At 43.4% G+C, this 23,120-nt stretch overlaps 1 protein-coding gene across 3 annotated transcripts in view; it reads left to right on the top strand.

Moving 5' to 3' along the window:
• PLEKHO1 (pleckstrin homology domain containing O1) overlaps positions 1 to 8,832 on the top strand; it is a 97,111-nt gene extending 88,279 nt beyond the window's left edge. For all 3 annotated transcript variants that reach the window (XM_082275181.1, XM_082275180.1, XM_082275182.1), the window contains exon 6: positions 7,455 to 8,832. In XM_082275181.1, the coding sequence (XP_082131307.1) occupies positions 7,455 to 8,141 (687 nt within the window). In that variant the 3' untranslated portion in view covers positions 8,142 to 8,832. The remainder of the gene's footprint in view (positions 1 to 7,454) is intronic.
• Positions 8,833 to 23,120: the final 14,288 nt, after the last annotated feature.

Here is a 23,120-nt window from a genome sequence, read left to right as displayed (position 1 = left end):
GTCATCTTGTTTGTTTACTTGGTTTATCTGCATTCATTCTTTCTAATTTGGTTAATGAGAACCTGTCACCAGACCATTCTTTTTTAATAAAAATAACTTCCCGTAAGATTATATGTACATTTACCTTATTTCATACATGTTATTTACCTGTAAATGACTCCCTTGTGTAAACATCCAAAAGCCCTGAGACTACCACTGAGCTCCGCCATCTTCAATGTGATGTTGGCAGATTGAGAGCTCTTATTCAATATCACCGTATAGCATTCTTTTTCAACCTTGTTACCCCAGGGGAACACTGAACACCTAAAATAATTTTCCAGTCCCAGGAAACCTTTTTTTAAAAAAAATTTTATCAGAAGTCAAAGGGCAAAATGCACCTTTACATTGCTGATCAGTGAGAAGAATGCAGAATGCTCCTTACCATGGTGGTCAGTGGGAAGAATGTTCCTTACATTGGGGGTCAGAGGGAAGAATGTTCCTTACATTGGGGGTCAGAGGGAAGAATGTTCCTTACATTGGGGGTCAGAGGGAAGAATGTTCCTTACATTGGTGGTCAGTGGGAAGAATGTTCCTTACATTGGGGGTCAGAGGGAAGAATGTTCCTTACATTGGGGGTCAGAGGGAAGAATGTTCCTTACATTGGGGGTCAGAGGGAAGAATGTTCCTTACATTGGTGGTCAGTGGGAAGAATGTTCCTTACATTGGTGATCAGTGAGAAGAATGTCCCTTACATTGGTGGCCAGTGGGAAGAATGTTCCTTACATTGGTGGCCAGTGGGAAGAATGCTCCTTACATTGGTGGCCAGTGGGAAGAATGTTCCTTACATTGGGGGTCAGAGGGAAGAATGTTCCTTACATTGGTGGTCAGAGGGAAGAATGCTCCTTACATTGGTGGTCAGTGAGAAGAATGCTCCTTACCATGGTGGTCAGTGAGAAGAATTTCCCTTACATTGGTAATCAGTGAGAAGAACTCTCCTTACATTGGTGGTCAGTGGGGAAAATGCTCCTCACATTGGTGATCAGTGAGAAGAACTCTCCTTACATTGGTGGTCAGTGGGAAGAATGCTCTTTACATTGATGATCAGTGGGAAGAATGTCCCTTACATTGGTGATCAGTGGGAAGAATGTCCCTTACATTGGTGGTCAGTGGGAAGAATGTCCCTTACATTGGTGGTCAGTGGGAAGAATGTCCCTTACATTGGTGATCAGTGGGAAGAACTCTCCTTACATTGGTGATCAGTGGGAAGAATGCTCCTTACATTGGTGATCAGTGGGGAGAACTCTCCTTACGTTGGGGTTCAGAGGGAAAAATTCTTGTTACATTGGTGGTCAGTGGGAAGAATGTCCCTTACATTGGTGATCAGTGGGAAGAATGCTCCTTACATTGGTGATCAGTAGGAAGAATTTTCCTTACATTGGTGGTCAGTGGGAAGAATGCTCCTTTCATTGGGGGTTAGAGGGATAAATGCTCCTTATATTGGGGGTCAGGGGAAAGAATGCTCCTTACATTGGTGATCAGTGGGAAGAATACTTTTTACACTGCTGGTCAATGAGAAGTATGCAACTTCAAATGCAAGTATGCAGTATGCAAATAAATCTAAAAAGGTCATTGGCGCCATGTTGCTGGCTCTGCCAAGTGGTGTTGGCCCCAGAACTATTCAGGCACCATCAGATGGCAGAACAATCAGTCACAACGGAAGGAACCCCTAGCAACCTCTGGAGGAACCCCAGAGTTCCACGTGACCCTGGTTAAGAAGACTGGTCTATAGTATTCCCCTTTGAATCTTCTCCTGGAGCTACATAAAAGGTTATATAGGGAGGAAAAGGGCGCAGGAACTGGAACAGCACAGACAGTAATTAAACAGGACTATGACATGCATAGAGGGAGGGAGCTGTCATAGGGAATTTTTAGCCAGTAAAAGCTAATTTACCGAAAAGAAAAGTATTTTTCTCTTTTCTTAGTTTTGGATAGAGTAGGGAAGAGCTACGTTTTTAAAGGTTTAGAGGAGAAAACCATGGCAAACAGAGGGGAGCACAGGCAACCCTCCTGGAAATGTGGAATACCAAAGAGTCTTATGGAGGCTGCAGAGCTAGAATAGCTCTTATTGTAGGCAGCTTATGATACCATTTTTTTAGAGATTGCTTGTTTATATTTTTATGTAATGCATTATTGCATTAGATTTTTAAATATTGTATTTTTATTATATTTTTATATAATGTTTTATGTTTTTTTTTAATAATCAAATTTTTTTTTTTTTTTTAAGAGGTGTATTTTTTTTATTATTTGTTACACAAATAATAAAATAGCATGGTAAATGCCTATATTTGTATAAAGCCAGTTCCTGCTGATTAAACATACCAAATATTCCTACATTTGACTATAAATATCTAATATAAAAAAGAAAATAATGTAACTTTAGCCCTAAAATATTTGATATTTTTATTATATTTTTATATAATGTATTATGTTTTTTTTAATAATTTAACTTTTTTTTTTATTAAAGTTATATATTTTTTTTATTATTTGTTACACAAAAAAAGCATGGTAAATGCCTATATTTATATGGATAATTATAGATTTTAGATCAGCTGGTAATATATTTATAATATATAGATTTTATAAAATAAATCCATTAACGGCTGTATTTTATTCTATAACCCATGAAATTTAAGAATCCGTTCTGCCTTTCTTGTTTTCTAACATCGGGTAGTTGTTCTACAAATGAAAACTGGCATTTCCTGAGATTTAGGCCATGATTTTGTCATAAAGAAGTAGAAGCTTTTTCAGCCTGGTGATTTTTATTACGCCTGACATCTCCACAGTTGAGGAGGTTAAGTGGAGTTTAACCCTAAAGCAAAACATTTAAAATAGTCAACCACTGCTACAACAACAGGTGCCACCGGTGGTCAGATGGACCAGCGGTGACCCCTGATCTCTAGGATGGCCCCCCTGACCCACCTGGCAAAATCAGCTGCAAACACAGAGTCTTGTGTCATGAACCACATGTCTTTTCTGCCCTTCCGAAGAGGAGCGTCAATGGGGGCGTAATTTGTCAAAGTTCCCACGTCACTGTTCCTAAAATGAACCTGGGCTAACTGTAAAGGTGGTAAACCCATAACATATGGTCCTCCTATACCGAGGGAGGAGAAAGGACCAAATGCTGTAGACTTTCTTTTCTCAAGACTAGTGTCCTTGTGCTTTTATAATGAAAATAAATAATTCCAGGAAAAAAATATTTTTCCCATCTTGGAGCAAGTTAAATCGCCAGGTTTTTGTTACCAAAATTTTTTATTTGGAAATTTTATAGAAAATACAGTAGTAGACATCACAATAAGGATACATCAGAGCATGTACTAGGTAGTGATCGGCCGATATCGTTTTTTCGTTGCCGATACCGATATTTTGGCCATCGCATATCGGTATCGGCCGATATGGGCCGTTATTTTCTTACATTTAAAAAATTTTTTTTTTTTTACTAGACAGGTACTCTTGTGGAGGGATCTGGGGATTTAAAAGACCCCAAACCCCTCCTTTGCACTTAAAAGCATTCAAAACGCCAAGTTTGGCTGTTTTGAATGCTGGAATTTTTTTAAAATCTGGCGCCAGTACCCGGAAGTATCATGACATCACTTCCGGGTTTTTACATGGAGACCCGATCAGAGCCGGATGCAGCTTTAAACGGATCTTCGGCGGCCATGCAGGCTGGTTGTCCGGGTCTCCCAGTGGGACGAAAGACCCGGGCGAGCCGCGGAAGGCGGCGGCAGGGGGGGCTTCCCCTCCCGTTCCTTGTAATGACAGCCGAGCGGCTTCTCAGCCGCATTAGTTGTCATTACAAGACAGCCGACCGTCGGCTATGGATGCCGGTACCGTGGTGATGCCTCTAGCTGCAGGCATCACTCCGGTACAAGCACTTTCCCGAAATATCGTTAATATCAGCCACCTTGGTGGCCGATTCCGATATATCGGCCCTTGATATATCGGTTTTGCCGATAATCGGTCGATCCCTAGTACTAGGCACAGGATAGAAAAAAAAAATCATGCAAAGAATAAACTATTAGAAAAATTATACATTTAAAATAAAAATGAATCAGGCGCATCAGCTGCACAATCTATAAAAGTCCATAATGTTCTATAAAAGTGGTATGGAAAGTCCAACATATAGGGCTGCCATCAAATGAACATAAGCCAAGGTTCCAAGGAGCCAGGGATAAACAGAGAAGAGGCACCTCTAAGTGTAGACTTTGTAGCTTTTAATGAAATATAATAAAAACTCACATCGGTTCAAGGTTACAAGCATGGTTGGTGGAAACTGATTCTGAGTGCTCCAAGAAAGGTATAATCGACATTTAATGTAGATGCCGCCATCGGAATCGATCTCACCTCTTCTTAAGCCGGCAGTGACGGTGAATAGAGCTGGAACGAGGCTCGGAGAGCAAACAAACGAAATTGAGGCTTGGGGAGCGTGAAGCTCCGAGCCTCGTTCCAGCTCTAATCACCGTCACTGCCGGCTTAACGGTGAAGAGGGGAGATCGATTCCGACGGCGGCGTCTACATAAGATGACGATTATCCACTTCTGGACCGGAAAATTTTCCCCCTTTAATGACCAGGCCATATTTTGCGGTTCGGCACTGCGTTATTTTAACGGACGATTGCACAGTCGTGCGACGCTGTACCCAAATAAAATTGATGTCCTTTTTTCCCCACAAAGAGAGCTTTCTTTTGGTGGTATTTGATCACCTCTGCGATTTTTATTTTTTGAGCTATAAACAAAAAAATAGTGCCAATTCTGGAAAAACAAACTATATTTTTCACTTTCTGTTATATAACATTCCCCCCAAAAAAATGTAAAAATCAAAATTTTTTTAACATTTGCGGCCAATTTGTTTTCTGCTACATATTTTTGTTTAAAAAAATTGCAATAAGAAGAGCTTTCTTTTGGTGGTATTTTATCACCTGTGCGATTTTTACGCTATAAACAAAAAGAGCGATAATTTTGAAAAAATAACAATATTTTTCTAATTTTTTATATGAAATGCCCCAAAAATTTTTTTAAAAATCAACATTTTTTAACATTTTCGGCCAATTTGTTTTCTGCTACATATTTTTGTTTAAATAAAATTGCAATAAGCGTATTTTGATCGCTTTGCGCAAAAGTTTATCGCGTCTATTAACTACGGAAAAATTTATGTCATTTTTATTGTTTTTTTTTTTTTACTAGTAATGGCGGCGATCTGCGATTTTTAGCGGGACTGGGAAACTGCGGTGGACAGATCGGAGCCCTAACTGACATTTTTGACACTTTTGGGGGGACCAGTGACATTATTACAGTAATCAGTGCTAGAAATTTGCACTGTTACTGTAATGATGACACTGGCAGGGAAGGGGTTAAATGTGAGCCTAGGGGAGTGATTCTAACTGTGGGGGGGGGGGGGGGGGCGTGGCTTGTGAAATGATCATAGAAACCTATGACCCTATATAGAAGGATCACTGGGGCTCTGTAATGACACTGGCAGGGAAAGGGTTAACACTGGGGGTGATCAAAGGGTTAAATATGTACCTAGGGGCGTGTTTCTAACTGTATGGGGGTTGGGCTTGTGAAATGACCATAGAGACCTGTGATCCTATATAGAAGGATCACAGGGACTCAGTGATCATTCCAGAGAGAAGAACGGTCAGCTGTTGTAAACACTCTCAGAGGGGAGTGATCACGGGTGTCAGGCGGCAATCGGAGCTGCCTGCCCCCTGCATCGGAGTCCCCGCTGCCGAGTGGGGGGAGGAGCGTGCCACCGGCGGTGCACGCTCGCCCCCTAGCTGCAGGCGCGCGACCGACGTAGACCTACGTAATTTCACACAGGAGGGCCGCCCTGCTGCAGTAAATCGGCGGTGGGCGGTCCAGAAACCGGTTAAACCTTTCTTGGAGCACCCAGGATCAGTTTCCACCCACCATGCTTGTAACCTTGAACTGATGTGAGTTTTTATAATATTTCATTAAAAGCTACAAAGTCTACACTTAGAGGCGCCTCTTCTCTGTTTATTAGAAAAATGAGAAGGTGGAATAGAAAATTAGTCAAGTCACCGAGTAACATTGAGGGTACAGCACCCTTGTAGAGTTTTGCAATCTTTGTGATGTGGGAGCACCGAACCTTATGGAGATGCGTTATAACACAATGGATGGTTTTCTGACCTAGAGGCTGCTCACCAGCAACTGTGAGGTCTTGGCTGGACCCCCAAGAGGTGTTTATTGATGTTTTGAAAGGATGGGAGCACCACACCAGCTTGTGAAGGCCTTTTTAAAAAAAAAATTATTTTGTAGCAACGCATTTCATAGTTAGTTGAAAAAAGACACAAATCCATCTAGTTCAAAAAAATAAAAGAGAAAAAATAAATCGTACAAGCCCATATACGCAATCCTATACCCACAGTTGATTCAGGGGAAGGCAAAGAACCCCAGCAAAGCATGATCCAATTTGCCCCAGCATGGGGGAAAAAATCCTTCCTGATCACCCGAGAAGCAGTCCGATATTCCCCAGGTCAACTTTACATATAAATGTTAGTATCCAGTTATATTATGTACGTTTATGAAATAATCTTGGCCTTTTTTTAAAGCAATCTACTGAGCTGGACAGAGGGAGTCTATTCCACATTTTCACAGCTCTTACTATGAAGAAACCTTTCCGTATTTGGGAATTAGATCTCCTTTCCCCCAGACATAAAGAGTTCCCCCTTGTCCTCTGTGATGACCTTAAACTAACCAGGCCCGACCCTGCATAGCCTCTGAGATCAGACGAGATTGGGCGCGTTCAGAGTGATGTGGCTGTGGTGGGGGCGGCACTTCCATCCTTTCAAAGCTTCTAGTGTTTTGGACCTGTTCACAATCTGAAAAGCAAACCCGGCTTTGTGGGGATTATGTTTGAGGTCTGAAGAAAAAAAAAAGGGGGGGGGGGGGGTTTGTTGTGCTGACCAGGACGCCCTACGGCAAAGTTAGTTTAAGTGGTGCATTCGGAGGGAGAGTAAGGAGCGGTCTAGTTCACATGTAATTATTACCTGGTTTGTTCTCTACTAGCAAGCTTTCCTGATAATAGTAGCGTGTGTGTTTGTTCTTTACCCAAAAAGGGACTGAAGCTATGCCCAAAAAATGGCAGTTGGAAGACAATGGACTAGTATTGCCTGTTGTCCCGCTGCAGTAGATCTTTGCCCAATACTGACTTGTCATGTCTTGTTTTGCACCATGTAGCTGTATAAAAGCGGCCATCTTGGTAGAGGCTTCCTCATTTCGGAGCCTCCAGCAAGAAGAACAGTGAGCAGCACAGTAGTGACAACACCAAATCTCCTGAGACTAGCAGACAGAAACAGCAGTAGATGGCTAGAAATCTGTTTGTTTGCCTTAAGTCTTACTTATTTTGCATTTTGGAAACTGAACCATTTCTTAAAGGTTTCTACTTTCTTTTTGTAGGCATCTACCTCAACGTCCGATGGTATGCTGACTCTAGACCTTATCCAGGAAGAAGACGCTTCTCCGGAGGAGCAGAGCAGCTGCGAGCAAAGCTTCAGAGTTGACCTGGACAAATCTGTGGCCCAGCTGGCTTCCACCCGCCGTAGATCCGACTCAGAGAACATCAAATCTTTGGAGAAAGGAAAGTCGGAAAACCTACAAGCGAAAGAACAAATTCCTTGGGAGAAATGGGGTACACACCGTGACTCATTTGGAAAGGGCACAACCTATACACCTCAGGTCCCTAAAAAGTTGTCCCATTCGGAGAAGAACAAATGTGCCTCCATGGAGGAGATCCTGTCCCGTTCAGACTCTTCTGGCCACCGACCCATCCCGAAAAAGGCCCCTGAGTCAGAAAAACTGTTGCGGATACAGGAACTGATTACTCAGAAGATAGACAAAACTCAGGAACTTCTCACCGAGGTGAAAGAATGTGGGGAAGGGAAAAAAAAGGGAAAGGATCCCTCTGGTAAGGAGGACTTGGAAGAGGCCGAGAGGCTTTTAGGAGAGGCCTCTTCCAACTGGAGGCAGGCCAGGAAGGTCCTGCAGGAAATTAAGGAACTGAGAGACCTATACAAACAAGCGGACCTGCAGCCCACAGACCCTAAGCAGAAACTGAGCAGTCATTACAGAAAAAGCCTAATGTGAGGCGGCACAGTGTCTACCAAGTCCTCGTTTCCAAAAAAAAAAAAAAAGAAAAAGTAAAACAAAAAGGAGTATTTCCTGCTTCTGGCTTCACCATGCAAAGCTCAAGGACCATGGCGAGCCGAGGAGCCCAGAGGAGAGGAGATGGGCTTTCTTTTGGCAGGCTCCCTTGGCTTTGCACTTTTCTTAACCCTCCTTGGGGGTGGTTGTACTTGATGTAGAATGCAGCGGGCTGTGCATATGTGCAGGGAGTCCCATGGAGAACCTTGGGAGCTTAAACCCTTCTGCTTGCAGCCTGCACATTCTGAATCCATAGGCCTCTTGGCGCTGACGATGACCGATGCCAAGGAGGCTGTGGGCATCTGGGCAAGGCATGTGGCGATACTGTCTAGTCTTGTAGAATGTCCTATCCAATACAAACTTGCCCTTTTTTTTTTTTTCTGTTTACATCTGCTTAGTTTTCAGCGCTTTTATGCCTTGCTGCACCGCTGGCACCAAACCAGTCAAGAGAAATCAATGTCTGCCCTTATTCTTCTTACTCAAGCTGTAGCATAAAGCAGTTCGGAGTATGGCTATGCACTATGTACAGATTCATTCATCTTTTCCATTTGCTTTATATACTGGGTTTCCACTAACAAAGCAGGGTAGTTCTAGTCACCTTCCGTGAGCGTTTCTATCTTTAAAAGGAGACGTTTGATAACATGTTAAGTAAACCACATACTGGCGTTATTCCCCCTGCTGGAGGTTCCAATTTGGCCCGGTTGCTTGTCCTATTCCCCTTCCCCTGCTGCAGTGCTATTAATGTAAAATATACCATACAAGCTAATGGAAAAGAGTATGACCACCCTCTTTATGGCCACAACAGTGCAGTGGAGCATGGCAGGGATCACGGGAGAGCTGGTGGGTGGTGTAACCCTTTAAATATGGGAATGTTTATATGAATTTGCCTCACTGAAAATGAAGAAGTAACCAATTTTTGAATCGGAGAATGCATCCTCTAGCTTTTCACTGGAAACCAATGATGCCATTGGCTCCTGGGCATTTGCTTGGAACAGTCACATAATGGCTCTCTGCTTTGTGAGCTGTATATATGGAGTTCACCTTAAATGTATATACTCTGGATTACTGCTTGATGCAGAGGGTCTATTTGGTGAGCAGTAATAAGTAAAAAAAGGGATGGAGGCATACAGACAGTTCCCCAGCCCGTCAAGCCTTTCTTTCACCTTTTTAGGAAATTTGCTATTAAAGGACAGGACAGCAAATCGCCACCTTTCTAAATGGCATTTATTACCCATGTTGTTCCCATGTACAGGCTATAGCAGTGATGGCGAACCTTTTCGAGCTCGAGTGCCCAAACTGCAACACAAAACCAACTTATCTGTTTCAAAGTGCCAGCGGGTAATTACCGGGGGTGGGAAGGTGATATATCGCCTCCCAGCCACCTGTCGACTGCCTTCTGAAAAATTGATCCACCATGGAATGCTTCTCATAAGAGCAGCAAGGGATGCTGTATATGTAAAGGCACCCCAACCCAGCTACTCACCTCTGCATCCCAAAGCCCCCCTCTTTTCTTCTACATGCCCTCCTCTGCTCACTATTGCACCCCCACAAAGCTGATAACCTTGTAAAGGATAGCCGGTCAATGGTGTGCCCACAGAGAGGCCCACCTGTGGCACGCGTGCCATGGGTTCGCCATCACTGGACTATAGGCTTCTGTTGAAAGTATAATTGTTACAGTGTAGACACATGGAATTCCATGTCTACATTAGCTCTTTGCTTCATTCTGTAGACCCTTGTGTGTAAAGTTCCCCGGGATCATGCTAAAATTGATGGAACAAAGGATTCCTTAAAGCCCAAGGGCAATTTAAATCAGCTAAATACTTTTCAGGTACATAATAAAAAAAAAAAAGCCATGGAAAGTCCTACAGAGTACTGGTAATGCCCAGTACTTCCAGATATGGGGGAGCACGTGACTCTTTCTTCCATTAGACTGTCTGAGCAGCCTATCGCCATGCCCAAATGCTGCTACTTGGATGCGGGGTCTGAGTCCTAAGCCCTCTGTAAGCTCCAAACAGACCAACATGGAGCTTACACAGGGTTCTTTCTCATTACTTTTTAAAGTGAACAAAGTGATGGTGAATATAAGCAGGGATGGGCGGTGGATAAGGCAATAAAGTGAACCGGATTACTTAAGGTGTCTGAAGGTAGCAGAAGGTTAAAGCCCGACTGAACCTTCAGATTTGGACATCAAATATTTCTTTAGAAAGCAGCCACAGTCTGAGTAGAAAAGCCTGTCGCTTGCCAGCATGCTGTAAAAAAAGGACCCTTGCTCTCTGTTTGGAAGCAGTGGTCTCTTTGCAGAGATCCAACACGCCCCCTGCTGAATCAGATCTGGAGCTCTCCAATCAGCAATGCCCATGTATTTAGCTGATTTTAGGGTGGCTTCACACTGCCCCGCTGTGCTTTTGCTAAGCCACTGGATATCTTAGAAGTCTATGGGAAAGTGCAGCTTTGTATGTGGGGGTTGGTACCTCAAGCCAAGTTGGATGGGACTTTTTAGGCAAGTAATAATATTTCAGAAAATTCCAGGGACAACGGCAAAACCCACACCCTTTATAGGCTAATAGTGATCAAAAACTTTATATACTGGGAAAGTGCAGCTAACCCACACAAAACCCACAGCGGGAAGGCACTGGGGCACTGTGAAGCTGCCCTTAAATGGCAAGTTCAGTTGGGCTTTAAAGAATTCTGCATGTCATTATGTGTGTCTAAACAGATGCTTATCCTAACATCAAAGTGATGAGGTCCTCAACAGATATGAAACTTTATTAGATATAAGCATATGTGTATAACAGGGGCACAGATGATGCAAACTTAACATTACCTGACGATGCAACCCTCGCCCAGGCTTCACCAAGCTGCTATCCACCATCCTGACACTAACGCTGGCCATAGACAGTGCAACTTTCTGCTAACCAGCTCTTGGTGGCAGAAACGATGAAGCAGATGAACTCAACCTACCACCATCCTTGCCATATAGGTATAAATGTAAATGGTTGGTAGGTTGCTTTGATCCATTTGACTATTTTTGGTTAAAATTGCAACAAAAACTATTAAGTAGGCATGGTGTCAAGAATTGGAGAGATGCTCAGATTTATCAGCTGTTCAGAGATGAAAAAATGTAAAGAGGTTTTAAGTAATTCTGTTGGGAACACAAACTAAAGCCGGCCATAGATGGATCGAAATTCGGCCGGTTCAGCAGGGACTGGCCAAATTTGGAACTATCTAAGAGCAGGCTGGTTGTACTGAAGTCAATCCATTTATCGACCTCAGTACAACCAACCTGTTGGGTTTTTTTGCATTTGATTGCCAGTGGCTATCGCCGCAAGCAGTGATTACTGTATTCTGACGGCTGGAAAACCTCCCACTGTCAAAATACAAGAGCTCCTCGGGAGGGATTCCTCCATCAACACTGACTGTGTAAATCAAGCAATTTTCTTTCCTGCAACCCACGGTTGTAAGCCCTATCAATAGCAAGCCCTATCAGCGGCCTACACAAACCTTCACCCCACCTGTTCAGTGCCAGGAGACACCGCTAAAGTCCTGCAAACATTCGGCACTTTAAGATGGGACATACCATGTAAGCCCCCTTGCATTCTGCTATGCATTGCAAGGTGCCTGATCAGCTATTACCAAGTTTGATTTCCAAAAAAGGTGAATGTTCTAGGTCAGTGATGGCGAACCTTGGCACCCCAGATGTTTTGGAACTACATTTCCCATGATGCTCAACTACACTGCAGAGTGCATAAGCATCATGGGAAATGTAGTTCCAAAACATCTGGGGTGCCAAGGTTCGCCATCACTGTTCTAGGTGGTTTTATGACACAAACGAAGTGGTCTTGCTGCCCCCCTCAGGACCAAGGGTATCCAAAAGGCACTACAAGAAAACAACAAGAGAAGGGCGCACCGAATTTGTGCATTACCACTTAAAAGTTTATTAAAATCAAAGAAGGGTAGCGTACAATATACTCTACGCCACGAGTGGCGATTTTGGCTCTGAGGAAGAGGGTCCTCCCTCGAAACGCGTAAGCCACATCAGGTTTTGAGGACGTCATCACGCTATCCAGCAGTAGAGAAGTCCTGGAAGCAAGGGGTGCCCATTTCCTATATGCTTGTTCATATGCTACGTTTGTGAGTATATTGTACGCTACCCTTCTTTGATTTTTATAAACTTTTAAGTGGTAATGCACAAGGTCGGTGCGCCCTTCTCTTGTTGTTTTCTTGTATTACCAAGTTTGATCCATTTCACATAAGAGCAGGAGGGGGGCTTGCTTAGCAAGGTGTATAGGAATTTTGGGGATTGAGGTAAAGGTAAAAGCAGGAACATGATATGGTTCATGACATACAGGGACACTTCAACAGTGTATATGCATATATTCTTTAGATTAGGGTTAAGGTTGTACAGACAGAATGGAACAGAGAGGCACTACAATATACAAAGCGGATCACGTCAACATCCTTTCTTACGATATAATAGTTTGTATTCTTTAAGCGATCTTGCACTGCCCTCTTTCAATCATGGTAAATTTGTGTTTTCCGATTCATTAATCCCATCAATTTTTTATATTTTGAAATTCCACTTTAAATTTTAGTGGTCCTTCGTTACCATTTGGCACATTCCTGCTAAGGACCCCCTATAACTAAAATAAATGCAGCTTCAAGAAGTCGGTTCAAGGCTCCCTAGCTGTTTTTGGCCTTAAATGATGGTGGAGTCTGAATCAGACACTGAATAAAGGATGCGGTGTATTGTATCGTCAATGTGATGTTCACTCAAGGACGTTATGCGGTACAACAGCCAAGAAACTGGCGAACAGTTAATATCAGCATCTGCATTGCAGGAGCTTTGGCTGTCAGAAACAATGCAGAAAATATTAAACTTTATGTCCCATAATTCCCGGGAAGAATCAGGGCAATGGATTCTGGAAGGGTGCAGAGCAGCTGCAGAGTCTCACGTGATGTTAGGTCAGGGATATATGCGATGTGAGAGATACACTGCAAGGATGAGCCTACTTTGATATACCTGATATGAGTAGAAGGGTAGTTTGGACTTGGAGACTCTGTCACACAGAGACCAACCTGGGATACAGGGATTTTTGGACCTGGAGACTCCACCACTCCTCTACCTAGGGTGGTTCAGAGAATTTTGAATAGGTTTTTGAACTTCCCTCTTGGTAATAACCAATGCTGCTGTGCGCACCCTTCCGTGTGCTAGAGCTCTTCAAGCTTGCAGTAGCACGAAATTTGCTACTGGGATTCACTAAGGACCCCTTAGCGGCTAATCTCTAGTCCTGTCGCATTAAAAGGAGCAATTTAACCCCGGGTAAGCTCTGATACCATTCAACATAGAACTTACCCAAGGTTAGGTCTTCCTGCTCCAACAGAAGGGATGACTAGTTGCCAAAGGCAGCTCACCCCTACTGGGATACACTGAGGACCCCTTAACGGCTAATCTCTAGGCCTGTCACATTATAAGGAGCAATTTAACCCTGGGTAAGCTCTGATACCATTCAACATAGAACTTACCCAATGTTAGGTCTTCCTGCTCCAACAGAGAAACAGAAGGGGTGACTAGTTGCCATAGGCAGCTCACCCTGTTGAGGTCCATGTCTTTGTGCGTTTGCTGTAATTAAAGACCAAATCTGCCACAAATAAATTATTCACAACAAGACCAGTCAATGTCTAGCTTTCAGAGACCCAATGCTCAGATCTCCGTCACTGCTGACCCATAACACAGGGTGCTCTCTCGTAGCTAGAGTTCACTCTACATTATGAAGAACCCACCAGGGTGGCATGACACCGCCATTTGGCTTTGTGATAGGTGTGGTGGTTCATTGGGCAGAGCTGAATATTCAGATGGAGAGATTTCAGCATTGCAATCATGTGAATCAATGAATGTGCGCAATCAATCCAGACTAAAATCTCAGATTAAATGGAGTTGGCCTTCAAGGGTCTGCTCACAATTGCCCATTTTGCTGTCTTATAAGTCATATGATAAAAACCCCATTTATTCCTGTAAATAATATTATCTATTGCTTCAGAGTATTCTTCCTGAACCAGTGAGTGTTTACCCCTGTAATACTATTAAGACCTCACATGGTCTAGTTGCTGAGTTCCCTGTGGTATATAGGTCTAACTATGCTCCTGCACCATTATCCTTTGCTGCTTTATTCCTGTTGGCTGTGCTTTGCACCCTTACCAGCGGCACATACTTGCCCATTTTGCGCTTTCTTTGCTTAGCTGCTAGGAGTAAAGAAAGCCTTGTTTAGCCTATGAGTTGCTCAAGTATGAGCTTGCACGAAGATGGGGGGGGTTCCCTGCCCCTATTTGATAGTGTTGGGCCAAGCACCAGCACTACCACAGGGAGTAGGTCACATACCCCTCCATACCTGGAAGTACCAGTAATTTTTTTCACTCCCAGTGGCTCAGAAATGCAGCAGAAGAGCAAACCAAAGGGGAGTATGTGCTGCTGAAAAAAGAAAGCCTGTTGAATTCCCTGCATGCCTGAATGCATTAGGTTGATGGATGAGGCCAATGAGATGTGCTGCATGCCCATGTGCTGTCAAGGAGTAGAGAGCAGAGGGATGAGCTTATTAGTGTGCTGCAGCTTCTCTATTGACTAGATTATTTATACATGGACTTGGTGGCACAGCGGCGGTGACCAAGCTATTTTGCAAACAAGCCCAGTCACCTATCCTTCCTGGGGTTCTGTTGTAATGGGAACCTATGAGTATAGAAAATATGGCAGCTCTCACTGCTAATTCTTTTTCCATTCTGAATTTTGCTATCTAGTGATGAAGGACGGAGAGTAATGCCTCATTTCCACTGAGCGGAATGGTTCGGGTCAGTACAGTTTGGAAGGGTTAGAATGGTCCAGCCTATTCAGGTGAGCGTTTTCCACTGCAAGTCAGACCGCCAGGGGGCCATGTGGGGTTTACACCAAATGCCTTTTGACGTGAGCATTGAGGTTTTCCTGTCCGCCAATCAGTGGAATGTATCGTGTGACGCCAGTAGCTCCGCCCTAACCGTACCGTACCATTTCCTATGGCCCTACATCTGAAGGAGGACCAGGAATGATGCGGTTTGGTTCGGTTGTATGGGCCACTTTCATAATGGAAACACTCAAAATAGCGCACCGTACCGAACCGACCCGATCTGCTCAGTGGAAATGAGGCATTAGATCTCATGTAGAAGAGTCCCCAATTATAAGAAACCCAGGATGTGGGTTGCCATCATCCCTGGATAAGTGCAAAGAACAAGAGGGTCCCCCTTGAGTTGGGACTATGTAGGCAACCACACCTCCAATAGTATAAATTTAATAATTGTATTTAATGTATTAAAAAGAGTTAGATCTCCACCTCCTTCTGTTCCCAATCATTTATTGACTGGTCAGTGAGGTCTGATTAGGATGACCGCCCTGGTTCCTTCCTACAACCTTAAAAAAACAAGCCTGCAAGGGCAGCTTTCGTATTAAGATCCTCAACGATCCACTTTAAATGTTTCCGCTGGCTCCCGGCCCTAACATCTGCATAACCCATAGAACATAAACCAAAAAAGATGTCATTGGCTTCCTGTGGTGGAAAAAGTATTTTTTTGTCTAGGATTTTTCCTCATGCTCCTCCACTTTAGTCACCCTTGTCTTACATTACTGAAATACCTTCATGATTTTTTTCATTCCTTAGCTGCCAGGGAAACAAAAGTGCTCTGTATCACCTCATTTCCGATCCTTTTATTGGAGTCTTACCAATCAAACGTATGCAAAGCCTGACAAGGTTATTTTCATTTTTAATTAGGAGTCTTAGTTTGTGGAATATTCGGTACTTTTTAGCTCAGAAATTCTACACCCAATCACAAAAATCTCATGTAAGCTTTAATTACACGATATTGGGGTATTTACGTTTCCTATGCCACCTATTATAGGAAGGCTGCCCATATACTCTTTAGGGCTCATGCACATGGATATATTTGCAGGTATACAGCCGTGCACTTATTTTGTAAATCATTCCCATAGGCAGAATTACACAGCAGCTAGGCTTCCCGGGCACCAAAAACACAGGCGTATTTTTGCTGTATGGCCAAATGCCTGCAAATATGCCGGTATTCTATAGATTTTGTCATCATTGCTTTACAGAGTGGATGGAAGTATCCCCCCTGCTGGCTGTCAGAACACCCAACCTGTAGCTGATTGGCTGTTGTCACTGTTTGGCTGACAATTTTCTGCCTGGCACCTTCAGTTTTCTGATCTAAGGATGTTGAGTGTAGTGGTGCCAACAGGGCCCCCAAGGTCCAAACTTCGGTTGGTTTATCAATATCCAGCTGAAATTTGTTCAGTTTATGGCCAGTTTTAGACCACTGAGGACCTTACAGGCTACATGTTGCTCAATGTCATCAAGCCCCTTGTATAACAGCTGAGTTACGTGGAGCGATTTAACACATCTGTCATCAAGGGTGAGTTCCTAGACATAGTGAGGATGGACTGCACCCATACATTTGTCTCATTGGGAGCATTGGCTATGTCCATGCAACTGCTGCGTCCCAATTGACAGCTATGGGACTGCCTATATTGGAATGCACGCAGCACCTCTGCAGCCCTGTTCCAGTAAGCATGGCCCTGCACGGGGCCCTGTGTGATAGAGGCCTAAATCTACTCACTGATGATGAGGGAAACAAGGGCAGTCTGAGAGTAGCAACAGCATGATCCCACTCTTGTGCGTGCCACTAACATCAGATTTCTAGATTGAGACCTCAGAGGATTAAGATTGTCATCAACCTCAACCACTCCATAACTTAGGGAGGAACTTTACCCCCTGGTTTCCTGTGATATCCAAAAAACACTCACATGTCTGGTTTCCTGTGATATCCAAAAAACACTCACATGTCTGGTTTCCTGTGATATCCAAAAAACACTCACATGTCGAGTGAATCCAGCATTGTCTCTCTGTAATCCACCAAAGGCTGCGGCAAGCCAGGTCCCCCGCCATCTTTTTTATTTAGGTTACCAGGTTGCCCTGTCCATCTGTAACCCACCAAAGGCTGCCACATGCCAGGTCTCCACCATCTTTTTTACTTAGGTTATTAGGTTGCCCTGTCTATCTATAACCTTCCAAAGGCTGCCACATGCCAGGTCCCCTGCCATCTTTTTTACTTGCGTTATCAAGTTGCCTTGTCCATCTGTAATCCACCAAAGGCTGCCACATGCCAGGTCCCCGGCCATGTTTTTTTACTTAGGTTATCAGGTTGCCCTGTCCATCTGTAATTCACCAAATGCTGCCACATGCCAGGTCCCCCGCTATGTTTTTTTTACATAGGTTCTTAGATTGTCGTGTCCATCTGTAATCCACCAAAGGCTGCCACGTGCCAGGTCCCTGCCTTGTTTTTTTTACTTAGGTTATCAGGTTGCCCTGTCCATCTGTAATCCACCAGAGGTTGCCACATGCCAGGTCCCCTTCCATCTTTTTTACTTACGTTATTAAGTTGTCCTGTCCATCTGTAATCCACCAAAGGCTGCCACATGCCATGTCCCTCTCCATGTTTTTTTACTTTAGGTTATGAGGTTGCCCTGTCCATCTGTGATCCACCAAAGGCTGCCACATGCCAGGTCCCCTACCATCTTTTTTACTTAGGTTATCGGGTTGCCTTAAAGCCTTCTGAGATGCATGATGTAAGTATCCCAAGAGTTATTCTGGCCTAGGAGAGAAATGCAAAAAGTTTGAGCTTCTCTTCCCAAAAAAAGGGTTAACGATACAATAGCTCTAGATCTTTGTTATGATCACATTTACACAGACCTCCCTAGTGGGGTCCCCTCATTCCCCTGAGTCACATAGCAGCTGTGTGGGCTGCTATGGCTATAGTTACACTACTATATGAGACCTTCCTATGTAGATCACTGATTCAGAAGAGGGATGTTGTATTCTTGTCATAAAAAACTGCAATTGTAGGCTAGCTCTGCATGACCCATATGGATAAAGTGGCAATGGTAAAATGTATCTTTTGACTTATTCTGCTTTTCAGTATCTGTTTTTCGTGCCACAGATATTTCTTCATACTAGTTTTTTTTCCGCACATCTTTTCCTTTAAAAATTACATTTTTTGATATACAGTATGCAGACACTTTGCCAACTGTGTGGGTTGCTGGGAAGCAGCCAATTTTTTTTTTTTTTTTTGGCCACAGTTGTCAGTATAACTGTAATAAAACACCCTTCTCCTTGTCAGCTGCAACCAAGCAAATCTTAAAGAAGTACCTGATTAACTGTGATAATGCAAGAGGTGTCAGAAGGGGGGCCATCTTGGCAGGCATATGCACAGTAGACTTTGCTCCATGCGATTATTATGACATAACCTCAGCTTGTATCACTAATGGGTCAGACTAAATAAAAGTTGGTATTTGGTAAATCGAAAAGAGTTAAAGGGTCAGCCTGCCTAAAGTTAATGCAAATCCACATTAAAGGACTGAGGGTGCCGCTGCAGGTTCCTGTGTGTCCAAATCTGGTGACTCACACTGGGGGCTCATGCTAGAGGCGAGCCCACCCTGGCTCAATGCATGCAATGTAAAGCAGAAGAACACCAAAAAGATCCAACAGTCACTGTAGTGAAAGCAGCCTCAGACTGACTCCATTCAGGCCACGCCACCTGACGTGTGTACTAGTCATGGAGGTCAGGGGGCAAAGCCTGGATGGAGCAGGGCTGAGGCTGCTTTCACTACAGCGAGTGTTGGGTCTTGGTGTGTGGCAATCGGGGTGTTTTTTTCTCTTTACCTTGCCTAAAGATAATATTTCAATTTTTGGTGGATGCTGGAGGGTTTACAGTCACTCTGTTATTTTTATATCTCTATTGGTGAGATCCCTGTGCCGAGTTCCCTGGCCCTATGAAGGGTTTCCACCATCCTTGCTGGATTTGTTTTAATTCCCAGCTCTAGAGAATTATAACATGGTCAAAAGTCTTGAGTTAAAGTAGAACTAAAGCCAATACGTTTTCAAAAATTTCGGACAGAGTATAGAAAGGTTATAACCCTTGTCAGTTTTTTTTGCCATCTGTGACCATTGAGAAGATTTCCTTCCACTTCCGGTCCCATAGACCAATGGACAATGGACCAATCAACCCTGGTCCTCGGGGCCCACTAACAGGCCAGATTTTAAGTATTACCTTGGGAGATGCAGACTAGAGTACTGCAATCACCGAAGAGCAAATGAGATCACCTGTGATGTAATTTAGTTATCTTGCAAACCTGGCCTGTTAGTGGGCTCCGAGGACCGGAGATGAGGACCACTGCCGTAGACACAACAGGAAGTGAGAGAAAATCTCTGGTTGTCACTATTGGTAAGTTAAGGTTTGGGTTGAACCCATGGGAAACTCACATAAAAGCAGGCCACTGGCCCAAATGAACTGTGTTACTGAATCTGGCCAACCCAGTTCGACCCGAACCTTAGCTCATCACTAGCGGTCTCCAGAAATGATGGTCCTCGATGGAAAATTTTGCCTATCCTCTTTTTTGGTGATGAGTTAAGGATTGGGCCAAACAACAGAAAACTGTCACAAAAAAAGCAGAACACTGGCCCAATCAACTGGCCAGGGAATTCCTGGGGGAATCCTTCTGATGGCATTGGGCAGATGGCCACGTTTGGTCAACGACATTGTCCAAATATGGCCAACCCAGTTGGATCTAAACCTCAACTCATCACTTGTTGTCTCCAGAACACCTAATGCCCCTCCCTCAATAAAATGTTTTCCCTCTACTCCTTTTTTGGTGACAACTTGAATTTTGTGATTTTCCTTTACTCTTGGCAATGATGATTACCTGGGTAAAGATCAGAAAAAATCCATAATGAGGACAGAGAAAGCAAAAATATATATATATATATATATTTTGACAGGTGTTCTAATCCCTCTCCACTCTATCTAAAACTAAAAAAGTTTTGAAAAAAAAGAAGTGTGTCCACTTTTGCGTTCAAATTGGAGAACCCCCCACTACATGTTTGTTATGCATTCCCATTCTCAAAGCATACCTGAAAAAAATGTCAAAAACATTTTTGTACCTTTCTAGTTGTTTCTGTTAATTATTGCACACATGCAAAGGGATGCCAAGGCAGTTCTGAATACGTAATAAGCGCTCAGTGGCGTCCTACCTTATTTTTGTACTGGAATTCCCAGAGGGAGAGTTTTTGTAATACATTTATGTGAACTTTTCAGAAACTAGTGGAGAGCCCCTTCTCTTACAATGGCCTCCCCTAAGACACTGGAAAAGTCCTCGTATTTTTTTTTTTTCTTTTTTCTTTCGATGCCTTGTTTTATTTTGGTAGTACAAATGGCATGCTTGGAACAACTTTATTTAAAAAGACTTTTTAAAAAAAATTAAAACTGCTAGAAAATGCATTAAAAAAACACCCATCCTTTGTTTCCTGACACAACTGGAGTCAATACTTTGCTTTACCCTGTATTTGAACGCGCCGCCTCTGTGACTATGCTTTGGAAGCTGTATCGACCTCTGACACTTGATTTTCGCGACTGCTTTATGGTGCTTTAAACTCGCGCCTTGCTAGAAGACATGACAAGATGGCCAGTTTGTGGGTCCAATCCGTGTTTTATTATCCTTTCAGTACATATCTGGGCGTTGTTTATCAAAATGTTTAAAATGAGAATTTATACAATGGCAATCAATTGGATCTTCTATTGGCACTTTTCCACTGCAAGTACCGGCTCGGCTCCACTCGGCCCTGCTTGGCTCTGTTGGTTTTCCACTGCATGGTACCGCATGGTACGGTGTTGGAACGGTTCGGTATGGTTTGCTTTTCCACTAAAGTAAAGTGGATGGGATAACAATGATTCTCTGACCAATCAGTGGCTAGTAGTGACAAACAGTCAAGGCTGCATGCAAAGGATTGTGGGATATGGTACCGGTACGGCCTTGTTGGAACCACAACTGAGGTGGTACTGTTTAAGCGAGCCGTACCGTTCGGTTCCATGTAGTGGAAAAGCGCCGCCGTACCGTACCGTACCAAACCCTTCCTACACCATACCATGTGGTACCAGCAGTGGAAAAGCACAAAAGCGAACCGAACCGTTCGGTTCCATGCAGTGGAAAAGCACCATATGTTACACCTTTCTATCTAAAAATTAAGCTGTTTGGGTATTAACAGCTTTTGGTCATTTTTTAGATTTTTTTTAGATCAAGAAGAAATTGAACAGGCTGAAAATTTCTCAGTTGTATTGTGTGGGAAATTTTGTTTTTGGATTGTTCTTTAATGTAGTTCTACAGTTGTTTTTATTATTTTATTTTTAGAGCATTAATGTGAGCTGGTACTTTGCCCATACAAACATCAAATTGAATTACTTGCCAACTCCTTTGCTCCATGCCCATTTCTTCACCCAACAGAGCAATTTAAAAATATCCAGCACTTTTTGGTATTGAGAGTGGACGTGGGGCATGTGGCTCTATCCATTGGTGGACACGGGTCACCGAATTTGTGGACCACCCTGTCCACAGCAACTAGCCAAGTAAAACACTGATTTACTATGTACTGATTTGCTGTTATAACAATTAGCTGTGTCCACATTTTACGGTGGCAGAGTCCCAATGCCCATATGACCCACATAGCTACATAGTTGGCGAGGTTGAATAAAGACATCAGTCCATCCAGTTTGACCTGTGGACCAGTTCAATCACATCTAATATAAAAGGGCCCCCAAGTCCCAAAGCTCCCTTTTGCAGCTGCACAATCTACACCAGGCATTCTCAATTAGGGTTTAGGTGGAAACCTAGGGTTCTTCCAGAGGTTGCTAAGGGTTTCATGAGCTGTGGCTATTCAAACTCCCATTTGATGGTGCCTACATCGTTCCAGGTCCAACAGCACTTGGTGGAGCCAGTGGCATGTTATCAATGATCTCTTTAGCCGACTGTAAGGATGACATTCTGGCAACCACTGTAAGGGGGACATTCTTTCCATTGACCACCAATGTAAGGGGCATTTTCCCAATGCTCCCTGGTGGACTTATCTTAGCTGGTGTTCCCTGAGACTTAAAAATTATTTCAAGGATTCCTCTAGGGCAGCCTTTTACAACCAGGGTGCCTTGAAGTTTCCCCAGGGGTGCCTTGGCAAAATTTCTAAAAATTGCCCAAAAATTGTACACAAACCGGCGTGAGGATGAAGCCTGTCTTTTAGTTACACAAAGCCACAGGTTTTCATTGTGCACCATTACAACCTTCTAGCTGCAGGTGTCCAATGGCATCATCAGTTGATATGAAGGATGTCAGTCTCCTGCACAGCATCCTTGTATCTCCATCTCCTGCCCCTTCCCATCAGCGGTGGGGTCACATTAGCTGAGTGATGGAGAGAAACTGAAGGAGAAGAGAAACCTTGGAATACTAGTCAGTACCAGTTTGTAAAAGTGTATTTGCATCGGAAGAATAAATCTCCTCTTATGTTGGGTGTCCTACTTGTGTGGATGTTGCTGCAATAAGTAAAACTGTTAGATTAATTTTTACATTTTTAGAATGGGGTGCCTTGAGAGTGTCCATAATTTTTAAAGGGTGCCTCGAAATTGTCCATAATTTTTAAAGGGTGCCTTGCCTGAAAAAAGGTTGAGAAACATTGCTCTAGGGCAGTAATGGCGAACCTTGGCACTCCAGATCTTTTGGAACCACATTTCCCATGATGCTCAAATACACTGCAGAGTGCATGAGCATCATAGGAAATGTAGTTCCAAAACATCTGGGGTGCCAAGGTTCGCCTTCACTGCTCTAGGGTAAAAAGATGGAGAAAGCCTGGTCTACACAATACTATGTCCATCGTTGACTCTCTAGGCTAAAAAGATGGAGAAAACCTGGTCTAGACAATACTATGTCCATCGTTGACTCTCTAGTGTAAAAAGATGGAGAAAGCCTGGTCTACACAATACTATGTCCATCGTTGACTCTCTAGGGTAAAAAGA

Source organism: Pelophylax lessonae (assembly GCF_965119305.1).
Source record: "Pelophylax lessonae genome assembly, chromosome: 13".
Taxonomy (NCBI): Eukaryota; Metazoa; Chordata; class Amphibia; order Anura; family Ranidae; genus Pelophylax; species Pelophylax lessonae.
Note: the sequence above shows the minus strand (reverse complement) of the source record. Positions and strands in the feature narration are given on the sequence as shown.